The following is a 14114-nucleotide window of genomic DNA, read 5'->3' as shown; positions in this document are numbered from 1 at the left end:
GATCCCATGAAAAATATGGCCTTTAGAGAGGTCAATAGGTTTTTCTATTATTTGACCTACTGACCTAGTTTTTGAAAGCACATGACCCACTTTCGAATTTGACGTAGATATCATCAAGATGAACATTCAGACCAACTTTCGTACAGATCCCATGAAAAATATGGCCTCTAGAGAAGTCAAAAGATTTTAATAATTTTAGACCTACTGACCTAGTTTTTTATCGCACGTGACCAAGTTTCAAACTTGACCTAGATATCATCAGGATGAACATTCAGACCAACTTTCATATAGATCCCATGAAAAGTATGGCCTCTAGAGAGGTCACAAGGGTTTTTTTATTATTTGACCTACTGACCTAGTTTTTTAAGGCACGTGACCCAGTTTCAAACTAGATCTAGATATCATCAAGGTGAACATTCTGACCAATTTTCATGAAGATCCATTCACAAGTATTGCCTCTAGAGAGGTCACAAGGTTTTTCTATTTTTAGACCTACTGACCTAGTTTTTGACCGCAGTTGACCCAGTTTCGAACTTGACCTAGATATCATCAAGATGAACATTCAGACCAATTTTCATACAGATCCCATGAAAAATATGGCCTTTAGAGAGGTCACAAGGTTTTTCTATTATTTGACCTACTGACCTAGTTTTTGAAGGCACGTGACCCACTTTCGAACTTGACCTAGATATCATCAAGATGAACATTCTGACCAATTTTCATATAGATCCCATGAAAAATATGGCCTCTAGAGAGGTCACAAGGTTTTTATATTATTTGACCTACTGACCTAGTTTTTGACGGCACGTGACCCACTTTCGAACTTGACCTAGATGTCATCAAGATGAACATTCTGACCAATTTTTATGAAGATCTCATGAAATATATGGCCTCTAGAGAGGTCACAAGGTTTTTCTATTTCTAGACCTACTGACCTAGTTTTTGACGGCATGTGACCCCTTTTTTCGAACTTGACCTAGATATCATCAAGATGAACAATCAAACCAACTTTCATACAGATCCCATGAAAAATATGGCCTTTAGAGAGGTCACAAGGTTTTTCTATTATTTGACCTACTGACCTAGTTTTTGAAGGCACGTGACCCAGTTTCAAACTTGACCTAGATATCATCAAGGTGAACGTTCTGATCAATTTTCATGAAGATCTTGTGAAATATATGGCCTCTAAAGAGGTCAAAAGGTTTTTCTATTTTTAGACCTACTGACCTAGTTTTTGAAGGCACGTGACCCAGTTTCGAACTTGACCTAGATATCATCAAGGTAAACATTCTGACCAATTTTCATGAAGATCTTGTGAAATATATGGCCTCTAGAGAGGTCAAAAGGTTTTTCTATTTTTAGACCTACTGACCTAGTTTTTGATGGCACGTGACCCAGTTTCGAACTTGACCTAGTTATCATCAAGATGAACATTCTGACCAACTTTCATAAAGATCCCATGAAAAATGTGACCTCTAGAGTGGTCACAAGCAAAAGTTTACGGACGCACACACGCACGGAAGCACTGACGCAAGGGCGGACGACGGACACCGCGCGATCACAAAAGCTCACCTTGTCACTTTGTGACAGGTGAGCTAAAAAGAGAAAGTGTAAAAAAAACTTTAACCAAGGTAGGGATGCGGAAGGACGCCGACGCCGAGAGTATAGGATAGCTCTCCATATACTTCGTACAGTCAAGCTAAAAAACAAAAAAAGAAAAAAATGTTTGGTTCTCAGTGAAATTTGAACCAACACCCTTCCATTCCACAGCACAAAATCTATTTTTTTACATCAAATATGACCCCATTTTTCTATTTTTAGCTACAATGACCTTGACCCTGATCCAAGTGACCTCAAATACATTCCCAACTTTTTGTGTCTGATAAAAGCTATCTACACACCAAGTATACTGTAAATAAGTGTACCCAAACTAAAGATATTGAGTGGAGCCATTTTTTCTATTTTTAGTAACAGTCACTCCAAATATCATTCAAACCTAATTTTTCAGATAAGCTTGCTGTACACAAAGTTTGGTGGCAGTAAGTAAGTCCAAACTAAAATTATAAAGCAGAAACCACTTTTTTGATGACCACACTGAGAAAAAACAACCTATTTTTAGTAACTGTGACCTTGACCATGACCTTTTTATAAATCACAAAAAAAAGAAAAAAAGAAAAAAAAATTTTGGATCTCAGTAGGATATGAACTGACACCCTTCCTTCACACTGACTATGCGGTCTGCATGTCGTCTCGATGTGGTGAACATTTGTGTCAAGTTTCTTTGAAATCCTTCAAGGGGGTCAAGAGTTACAGAACAGACGCTCATATGACTATTGACCCCTTAGTGTGACCTTGACCTTCTCAAGGGGTTCAAGAGTTACAGAGTGGACATGAAATTGCTAACGGACAGACAGACGGACAGATATAGGGGGTATAACATAAAACGTCCCTTCAGGCATATAATACGTTTAACTGGGATGATTTAAGCACTTTAACAAATTAGACTAACTATTTATTGCTTTAAAATTGACTTCATGTCATAAAAGAATTTGCTGACTTCATGATAATAAATGTTCAAAGCTTTATAGATAGTTTACCTAGAAAGTTATTAAATTCAATGAGTTCTCTTTCAGTTCCATCCATAGTAAAATCTCCTGTGTGTAACAAAACATCACCAAGTGGTATACGTCCAATATCATCTTTGTTCAGTTTACAATGAGTGTCTGATATACAAACAAATGTCAGTTTCTGCCCTGCTGATAGTTCATTTGTTAGGCTTGTCAGTGTTCTCTCTGCTGACAGTTCATTTGTAAGGCTCTTTGTTTTTGTCATAATTGCTGATAGTTCATTTGTTTGATTTGTTGGTTTTCTCTCTGTTGATAGTTTATTTGGCTGGCTGGTCGGTTTTCTCTCTGCTGGTAGTTCATTTGTTAGGCTTGTTGGTTTTCTCTCTGTTGACACTTTATTTCTGAGGCTTGTCAGTTTTCTTTTTGCTAGCAGTTCATTTATTGGGCTCTTCGTATTCTTAGGTTTAACTCCCTTGAAATTATAAACAATATACATGTAGTATAAATACTTTCAACTTTGTGTTAACTTTCAATTCTATGTACTTGTGATAGAGATATACAGCTTCATAGTTACTTGCATGCAGAACTTATGTCATTCTTTGGATTGAAATAAGTACATTATTTACACTAAATGCAACCAATTGTTGTCAAACTCGATGATTTAAGTCAGTTTGATGAACAGGAAGCCTTGTGTGAAGTTTCAATTTTATATGAGCAGCTATTACTGACATACACCTTGACACTTGCATGCAAAATTTTAAACAAGGGATGTCCTAGGACAGCAATGCCTGACAACTCAAAAGCCTTTTTTCACTAAATAATGAAAACCTAGAAATAAAAAAAGTACAGAAGAAAATTCTCAGTTGTAGCAGTTTCCCTAATGCAATAACAGATGACATAAAAAATGCAAAGTTGAAAAAAGGGGCTTAACTTTGTGAAGAAGCTAAACAGAGTTATGGGACCCTTGCATTGCATGTCATACCACCAATGACAGTAACTGAGTATGTGTTAATGAGATACCAAGTTGATAAATGCAAAATAGAGTTAAAACATGCTCAATGCAAGTCATATCATTACAGTGAACAAGTGTGTGAGGTCTCAAATCATTTCCATTAAATAAGCAGATACCGAGATACCAGTCAACATACAAAACTTAACTAAATTGGGATACATGTACCAATGCTGACACACTGGTGACTGCAACGGCTCAACCTATTTTACAACCTATTCAGAAACGCTTAGTCGATGAAGAAAAAAACTCAAGCTCAGAGTATGAAAAAATTCTTAACGGTAGAAAAAAGTATGGTGGTATGTTTAGGACATGCATTTATTATTTTAAGATTAAATTAACTTGTGCGCTTGACATTTTACTTCGAGTGCACAACTCTTATCATGTGCGCACAATATCTTATCTCAAGCGTTCAACATCTTATTTTGTGCACACAACATCTTATCTCGAGCGCTCGACATCTTATCTCGAGAGCACAACATCTTATCTTGTGCATACTACATCTTATCTCAAGCGCTCAACATCTTATCTCGTGCACTGTGCGCTCGGGAAAGATGTTGTGCGCACAAGAAAAGATGTTGAACAATCGAGATAAGATGTCATGCGCACAAGATAAGATGTTGTGCAATCGAGATAATATGTTGTTCACACAAGATGTTGTGTGCCCGGGATAAGAATTGTCATGCCCTCGAGATAAGATGTCGTGCACACAAGATAACATGTAGATCGCTCGAGATAAGATGTTGTGCGCTCAAGATAATTTAATCATGCATGTCCTAAACATACCATCATAAAATAACAAACCTTAGACCTACATCCTTAAATCTAAGTTACCAATGACAAAATATATTCTAATTTCGCTTAAAGTTAAAACACAATAAGCTAACCCGCACCAGCCCTTTGGACTTCAGAACCACTGAAGTGGTGCAGAGTTTACTCTTCTTGTCCTGTTCATCAGTTACCTCCCTTGGTTTAGAAATACAGCTTGTGAACTTCTTCATCTTAACTGAAATAAAATGTAATGTTGACAAGATATTCTGTAAAGATCAAACTCTCAAACATCCTTTGTACTTACAGTTACCATACTAAGATCTATTCTGATGTGTTATTTGTAAATAAATCCAAACGCCTAGCCTGTGTCAACTGTAGACTGGGTCTAAATGTAATGTTAACAAAATCCCTAGACACTTCCTTTATCCTGGGTATACTAATTATTGTGCAACTAATATTAATTCAGTTGGCTCTATTCATAACAATATGATATTTTATGAAAAGATTAATTAAGCTCTCTTTAATTTATTTATATCTAAGCTTTAGAGTCGGAATTAGACTTTTGGTGCTTATTTCATTGAAACACCTAGCAAAAGTCCCACTTCTGGTCTTACTGAGGAAGGGTGTTAGGAATTTTAGCATTCTGTGGCATATACCTAGTACAGTGAATTTCAACTTTCAATCTGAAACATAACTGGTATCAGACAAATATAATATATTGACAGCATTTTTATTTCACACTGGGTCTAACCAAATATAACAGACATGCCAGAAATATGCAACTGATAAATACATGTATAATGAATTAATGATAACCAGACCTCTTGGTTACAGAACTCATGGAGGTAGTATAGAGATGGAGTGCGAACAAAATAATTGGTGCTAATTATTTATTATACCACATGTAGTTCCTTGCTGAGCTCCTTTCAGAATCAGGCCTATGAGAGACATCACCACAGACACCTAATTTGTCACTATTTCACATGTAATTACCGTAATTAATGCAATCCTTTGAACACACACTGTGTGGCACCGCAGTTTTATCACAAATCAGCAGAAGCATCAAAATTTCAACAAAACAGAAGCAGTGGGTGACATATGCATGCATGTCATACTTTGAAACTAGATGCACGCACATGTTGAAACTAGTTAATACAAACAATACACACTGCTGGGGATTCATCGGGAGAAATTATATATTATGTACTATTACTTAAAACATGAGTTTCTGTAATCTGGTAACTCTACAGATGGCTATGACTCTGTAAAGTGAGTGCTTACAGTTTTTTAATGGTTTGTTAAATTACACTAAATTCTTCCAAATTTCCAAAAATTTCCTAACAAATTTAGACACGTAAACGTAAAGTCAAAGTATCAAATTTTCATTTACTGGGTGTTTAAGAGCAATTGTGTGCATTTTAATCATAGACCATTTTGTCGACTGTGTATTTTACGTTATTAGCCCTGATAAAGAATTTTTAATAAGACGTTCATATCAACTATATTACAATGTAAGTTAGTTATTAATTCAATTACAAGTCCCCTTATTTATTTATTTATTTATTTACTTGTTTCTTAAACTGATTTGAAGCTGATATGAAAGTTCCCTGTTACATTTTAACGTCAAATGATAATCACAATCTAAACAATGATTTCTAAAACGTAGAATTAAATGATTCTGAGCTAAATTTACTGTGCCGACTTTGACTGACATTTTGGATATATCTAAGGACAATCCGGTACAATTTCAGTGGTCAAATCGCCACACAAGTGGTGTCGTGTTGCCTGTAGATAAATATATATTGGAATATGTTTTGTTGTTGGTGTGTATTTATTGTCAGGGGTATTAATCAGTATTAGTAAGAAGTAACACAGTCTGATCCAAGTAATAACTAGAAAATGCTTTTGTAAAAAAGCGCATGTCTCCCCCAATGCAAAGTCCTATAGGCAAGAAGTCAATAGGGGTCAGGAGCGAAAGTCAAAGAGACACTGATGGTTGGCTGCAATAGGGATCATCAACTCTCTTGGCCTAGTGGTTCTCAAGTCACTGTTCAGGCCCCTGTGACCTTGACCTTTGATCAAGTGACCTCAAAATAAATAGGGGTCATCTACTCTGCATGTCCAATCATCCTATTAAGTTTCAACATTGTAGGTCAAGTGGTTCTCAAGTTATTTCCAAAAAATGATTTTACATGAACACGCCACTGTGACCTTGACATTTAATAGATTGACCCCAAAATCAATAGGGATCATCTACTCTGCATGTTCAATCATCCTATGAAGTTTCAACATTCTGGGTCAAGTGGTTCTCAAGTTATTGATCGGAACTGGTTATCAATGTTCAGGCCCCTGTGACCTTGACCTTTAACGGAGTGACCCCAAAAACAATAGGGGTCATTTAGTCTGCATGAACAATCATCCTATGAAGTTTCAACATTCTGGGTCGAGAGGTTCTCAAGTTATTGATTGGAAATGGTTTTCCATGTTCAGGCCCCTGTGGCCTTGACCTTTAACAGAGTGACCCTAAAATCGTTAGGGGTCATCTACTCTGCATGACCAATCATCCTATTAAGTTTCATCATTCTGGGTCAAGTGGTTCTCAAGTTACTGACCGGAAATGGTTATCAATGTTCAGGCCCCTGTGACCTTGACCTTTAACGAAGTGACCCCAAAAACAATAGGGGTCATTAAGTCTGCATGAACAATCATCCTATTAAGTTTCAACATTCTGGGTCAAGTGGTTCTCTAGTTATTGATCGGAAATGGTTTTCCATGTTCAGGCCCCTGTGACCTTGACCTTTGACAGAGTGACCCCAAAATCAATAGGGGTCATCTACTGTTCATGACCAATCACCCTATGAAGTTTCAACATTCTTGGGCAAGTGATTCTCTAGTTATTGATTGGAAATGGTTTTCAATGTTCAGGCCCATATGACCTTGACCTTTGACGGAGTGACCCCAAAAACAATAGGGGTCGTCTACTCCAGCAGCCCTACAACCCTATGAAGTTTGAAGGTTCTAGGTCAAATGGTTCTCCAGTTATTGCTCGGAAATGAAGTGTGACGTACGAACGGACGGACGGACGGAAGGACGGACGGACGTACGGACAGGGCAAAAACAATATGTCTCCTGGGGGAGACATAATTCTGTGAAGAGTATTATTCTATCAGAAGTGTTTGATAAGGCATTTTAAATTTGTATGGTGTGCTATTTTGGACACTTTAGAATTTGAAATATAGTACCAGATACTGTGAATTATATTTAATCTGTGTTCTGCATATTTGTGTGAAGTGTACTGTATAAGATAAGTGTGTTATATATTTTAATAAGGTGTTCTAAAGTATGGTGTAGTATATTGGACACTTTATTTTGGAAAAATTAAGTGCCAATAATTGTAAAGTGATTTATTTCTCTGTGATTCTTGGAATTTGAGCTGAAACGCGAAACATAACTATGGCGGAAGCTCTTAGTAAACCTGAAATTGAGAAGGATATTAAGAGATAAGGCAAGAGAAAGGAAAGAGGAGCAGGAGAGGCAGCGATGGACCGATATAGAAAGAATAGAATATGAAGAGATACAATATCAATTTCCAGAAAATAAATACGGAACTGATCCTGAAAAGGATATAAGCCAAACAAATGGAAATGAAAGTGACATAGAAAGTGATTATATCTGAACTTGACACAATAGATGAATTTCTTCATGATTCAACAGCTAGAGATATACAAGAAATGCAATGCTATAAAGCACCAAGTCTTCAGTCACAAAGAAATGAAAGCAATTCTATGGAGAGTAATTTTGCTTTCATAGATGAATGTATTGAAAGGCTCGATAATACATTAGGAGAATTAAGACAAGATGGCAGTAGCGTTGATAGGCAAAATAGTATGAGAGAAGGAAGGAGTGGTTATACACATAAAATAGTGACACTGAAAGAAGAGGATAGCAAAGATAGGAAAGGTACTAGGGATAGTAAGCAGACAGAAGTGAAAGCTGATAGAAATCAGGAATATACTTACTACATAAACCATGAGAAGGAAGGAAAGTCTTCACTTAGAAGCAATACTGAAAGAAAGGCGTATAAAGGTGAACAGAGAGTAAGAGATATAAATTTGGAAGTTGATAAAGTCAAACATGAAAGGGAAGAAATAAGAAGTCAACCAAGTAAATATGAAAGACAAAGCTTGAAGTCAAGGAAACTTCAACTTGAGGAGGAGCAGAAACAACAGTTAATTAAAGAGAATGATAGAAGGCTACAAGAGGAAATAGAAAACAAGAAAAGAACAGAACAAGAGTTGATAGAAAGGATAAATCTATTAGAATGCCAGGAACAAGAACTGAATCAGAGGAGAAATGATAATGAAAGAATGGAAAGAGAAATGTTTTTTCTGGAGAATGGAGGACGAAACATTAAATATGAAAATTAGACTTCTAAAGGAGAAAGAGAAACTACTTAAACAGAGAGTAGAAACAAGAGAAAATGAAATAATTAGACAAAAAGACAAAGCAGAAGGAGTATATCTAGAATATAGAAAACCCAGGAATGAGGAAGAAGTTATCATGAAGCCTAACTTAGATAAAGTATTAACAGGCCTGAATGAAGATGAACCTAATAAGCAAAGGAGATACAGAGAAGATAGACCTAAAGGACAGGAATACCCATTTTTCAAACTAGGTCAACCAAGAATACCTCCATTTAATGGAAAATACTTTGAACAATGGAAGATAGAAGTTACCTGCTTACTTCGGACCAAGATGTACCCAGACTACGCAATTGTTCAAGCAGTCAGAAACTCATTACAGGGTGAAACACGACAAGTACTGCAGACTCTAAAACCAACAGCAACAAGCGAAGAGATTATAGACAAACTAACGGAAATATACGGAGATATTAAAACAGGAGATAAAGTAGTTCAAAACTTCTATTCAGCTATGCAAAAAGAAGATGAACCATGCTCAGTCTGGGGAGTAAGAGTTGAAACATTGTTTCCACAAGCTGTAGAAAAAGGAGAGATAGATGAAAGTAAAAGGGACAGCAAACTAAAGGAAAGATTCTGGAGAGGTCTTAGATCAGAAAAGTTAAAAATAGCAACAAGAGTCTCATACGAATGGACAGATACATTTGAAAGATTACGAAGGAAAGCTCGATTAGAAGAAGAAGAGGAGAGAAAGAGCACTGATGAAAAGAGAAAGAAGCCTTTTGATGTCAAAGTAAGTCAACAAAAAGAAACAGACGAGAAACTCACACTTCTACACAAGTTACTTGACAGACTTAAAACAATTGAAAGTGACGTGAGAAAGTTAAAAGGCCAAAGTCAGAACTCAAATCATAGAGGAGGATACAATCAACGAAGACCATATAGAGGAGGATTTAGAGGACGAAATAGAGGTCCTACAAGATATGAACAGAGAGCATCAGAGAACAAGGAATCAACAGAAAAGAAAGAAACAGAACAAAGTCGTTTAAACGGGAAGGAGCTTTCATCGGAGGGCTCGGTGAAAGCAAAGAAGTAAGAGGCCCAATCAAAGATACAAAAGTACTGAGAGAAAGACTAATAGGAAAGTCAAATGAGAACACCATTTTTATTGATAATACGGAAGTGAAGGCCCTAATCGACACGGGATCAATGGTTAGCACAATATCTGAAACATATTTCAATCAAATGGATGACAGGCCAGAATTACATGACATTGAGGACTTTAAGTTAAATGTCACAGGGTGAGAAAAATGTGCAGCCAGACCGGGACTCAAACCCGGGGCCTCAGAATACCGTTCCGATGCTCTACCGAATGAGCTTCCCGGCCGCCTACACACTTTCTTCCCGTTTTAATATTCAAGTTCTATACCGTGACACCACCACTCGAATTCACATTCTGTATAACCGCACTTAATCCTTTCCCTATTGTTTGACTAATTCACATCGAAAATATTGCATTGCCAGTCATCATGTCAGAGTTTTCACTCGCCGTATGTAACGCTCTTATAAAATGATTTAAAGATGAACAATTATTTCAATGCAGATTAATTATAACTGCATGTCTGTGGATGACAAGCAGGGCTTCCATTAAGCGGCGTCCCGGCATAAAATACGCCAAAAAATATGATCCGTACGCCAATATACAAAGTCAGAGGCGTACCAAGGACTTCCGATATTTTCAAAGGACGACAAAATCAATACACCGTGACGTAACTTCACTAGCTCCGCCCCTAAATTAATCAAAGCGGTTTAACTCTTGACTGACAGCTTCGTAAAAACTGCGGCAGTGTTTGAAGTGTAAGACTAGTGTGAAAGCATCGTGTTTGATAGCGACTGTCTGTAAATGTAAACCGTTATCCAGATCAGTTGACATGTTTAGAAGGCGCTAATTGCCGACAATAAAACATTACATGCATTTGGCTCGGATTAAGTTGGTGAACCAAGCTCCGAAGTCGGAAGACAAAGTAACTAATTGTGGAAAATATATCGATAGTTTCAGCACAAAAAACCTCAGCAAGTAACTATATTCTATTGCAAATGACATTTCACATCCAGTTTAAATTAAAACATTTTTTTCCGATCGGTAATAAATTTGCTACTTTCTTTGGATTTTCGTGAATGATAAATCCTATTTTTACAGTATTTTTAGTGAAAAAAACAAAACAAAACAAAACATTCAATTTATCTCCTATTAAGAACTGATATCTTTGACACATTTGGATGACACCAGCACGTGGCTTCAAAGGGAGGTGTCGGCACAATTTTCCTTTATTGATTTTCTTTGATGTGGGATGAAAGTTAACTGGTTGGGTGTTGCCAGGTGAATGACGTAATTTGACATAATTCTACTCCAAGTGAAATGTACTTTAGATTTTTTAAAGTTGATTTTCATTATGTAGCTGAACAACAGTACAATCTGACTAAAGTACATTTCCTATTACGCTACGCATAGGATCTGAAAACAAGCTATTGATGGCCTCGTTCTGACAACCCTTCCGCTAGCCAATCAAAAGCTAACTTACAACACTCTGCAAGCTTTAAAAAGCCTTGGTTTTTGATATCAACAATTTTTATGTCGAAAGACGTCAGATAGCCAGTTAGCTCAGTCGGTAGGGCACTTGCTCTGTAAGCGAGAGGTCCCGGGTTCCAGCCCTGGATTAACTGCAAATTTTTCTTACTCTTTGACATACAAACAAGTTGTCTGATTGGTTCAAACAAAAATAGATTTGCGAAAATGAAAATAGCAATATTGGAAATCCAAAATATACAGAAGACGGATGTGAATGGGTCGTTCTCAGATCTTCGTTTAGAAGATCAAGTACTTTAGTCAGATTGAACAACAGTAAGTCTGTTGATTCTAATAAAATGCTGACTGCTGCTATACGTATAATAAAACCATAAAATATTTTTTGTTAAATAAAATGTTTTCTAATCATTCCAGTGGTCCTTTTATTCTATTACTTTTCACACTGTTTTGAACCAATTAGATATGATGATGATAGTAATGACGATGATGATGATGATATTGAAGGTCATTGTACAAAGTGATACTACGTAGGACTCCAAGAAAATTTAAGAGGGACTCCAAAATCTGAATGTTAGGCAGTCCTGACTCCATGAAACTGAATCCTAATGGAAGCCCTGTGACAAGTAAAATGTGTGTATTTTGTAAATGCTAAAATTATTACGGGTCAAGGTATCAGCATCAACAGAACGGCGTCAGAAAACATGTTGTCTGGTTGTTTTAGTGTAAATGGAAAATGCCTGAACATCCCGATCCCAGTTTCGGATTATACTCCGACTGCTGATGCTGAGGTCTCACCCTACATAAACTCCGTAATGTCGATCATTGACAACATGTTAATAGCCAAGTTGAAGTTCCAGTATCGCCGAGCACTCCAGATCCTGTAGTTAAGACCCAACACTGATTGGCACTAATGGATCTGAAATGTCAGTTGGTTAAAACAGGCTGGGCACATCTCCCAATCAGGGTAAATTACCTTGTTCGGGGTAATATACCCCGATCGGGGTAATATACCCCAATCGGGGTACAATTTGAACAATAGAAAAGCACAAAAAAAATGATATTTCTTTTTTCTTTAAAGTGCTAACATAAATATTTTTACTTAAGCTTTATATCATCATTACAAATATGCCTATGTACCATTTTATCAATTTTGCATATATTAAAAAATGGTGAAAATCTGAAATTTTCACAACAAAAATCTGTTAAAATATTATCATATTATCAACTGTTTATGTCATACGAAGTTGACCTAAGAATATGAGCATTAGCACTTCCTTAATAAAAAAGTTATCAAAAATTTTGTACTTTTCTATTGTTCTTGTTTTACCCCGATCGGGGTATATTACCCCAAACGAGGTAATTTACCCCAATTGGGAGATGTGCCCAGCCTGTAAAAAAAGATGCTTGAAATCATATTCATGAAACACTCACACTTATTTGTTAGGCAGTGGCTACGATTACGGTACCGTAATCCTAGCCTCCGGTTCTAGGATTACGGGAGTACCGTATTCCTAGACAACCCTATGAGGAGAGGCTAGGATTACGGAAGTATTTTTAAGAGACATCAATTTTATGTTAGGATATGCATAAATGACATTGTAAATTTACTCATTTCACTTAATTTCACTAAATATTTCGTGCTATCGATCGGCCGTTTTGGGTTAGTATAATCTTAATGGCGGTGCGTGGAAATATTATAGAATTATCTATGTTTCGTATATACCTGATTTTTTTTTTTCATCAAGTCAACACAAATGGTTAATAACATACAATATGGTTATAAATCATAAAATTCAAAGTATAGAATTTTTTTTTAAATCTAACTTTGACACTCATATTTCTATATTATATGATTTCCGCGCGCCGCCATTAAGATTATACTTACCCAAAACGGCGGATAGAAAACACGAAATAATAAGGCAGGCATGGAAAATTAAGTGAAATAAGTAAGTTTACAACATCATTTATGCGTGTCCTAACATATACTTTATGCCTCTTTAAATACTTCCGTAATCCTAGCCTATCCTCATAGGGTTGTCTAGGAATACGGAACTTCCGTAATCCTAGAAGAACCAGAGGCTAGGATTACGGTACCGTAATCGTAGCCACTGCCTATTTGTTAGTGTCAGTTTGACTTGTCACTTGGTGACGCTGAAAAAAATGTTGAACAAACATGCCAGTGGTATGGGTCAAGAGTAGTCGGCAGGTTTACATATAGATACTTTAGTACTAGCGAGGCAACGTGTTTATGTTGAAATAAAAATAAAAATAACGTAAACATCGAAGGGAGATTACTCATCCTTCCAATATCATCGGCATCACTAGACGCTCTACTGTATTCATTTTCCGAAAATCAAGCGTTTGAGGAAAAAAAAGAATCTTGGACAAAATCTAGTAGACTTTGCTGTTAAATAGCTAAACTTTGTGTAATGAGGTAAATAGTTACATATTATTATTTTTTACTGGATTTAAAACAATGTTTTGACATGACAGTTTGTCAATGATGTGGATTGTGCCACTGGCATGGCATAATAAATTTGGCCCATTTCTATTTTTTTTTTTTACATAGAATCTACATTCCATTCCAATGGGCCAATTCATTTCACTTCATTCGAGGGGTTCACTGTGTGCGCAAGAAAATAATTCTCGCAGATTTAAGGAGCATGCCAGCCACATGTGCTGCAAGTAAAAATTGACAAACTTTAGATCTAATTTGTTATGATTTTCTATTGTGACCTGTTCCAAATGATAAGTTAGCAATT

At 36.4% G+C, this 14114-nt stretch overlaps 1 protein-coding gene across 1 annotated transcript; it reads right to left on the bottom strand.

Annotated features, from left to right (window-relative positions):
- Positions 1-2597: 2597 nt before the first annotated feature.
- Positions 2598-12672, bottom strand: LOC128552992 (uncharacterized; the record flags this gene model as incomplete). The annotated part of the gene is given in 3 exon segments (XM_053534091.1): positions 2598-3039; positions 4464-4582; positions 12014-12672. Coding segments are annotated over 2 exon segments (556 nt in total), but the record flags the coding sequence as incomplete, so codon positions are not given.
- Positions 12673-14114: the final 1442 nt, after the last annotated feature.

The sequence above is a fragment of the Mercenaria mercenaria genome, unplaced genomic scaffold, assembly GCF_021730395.1.
Source record: "Mercenaria mercenaria strain notata unplaced genomic scaffold, MADL_Memer_1 contig_3362, whole genome shotgun sequence".
In the NCBI taxonomy this organism is placed as follows: domain Eukaryota; kingdom Metazoa; phylum Mollusca; class Bivalvia; order Venerida; family Veneridae; genus Mercenaria; species Mercenaria mercenaria.
This window is presented reverse-complemented; position numbering and strand designations above follow the sequence as displayed.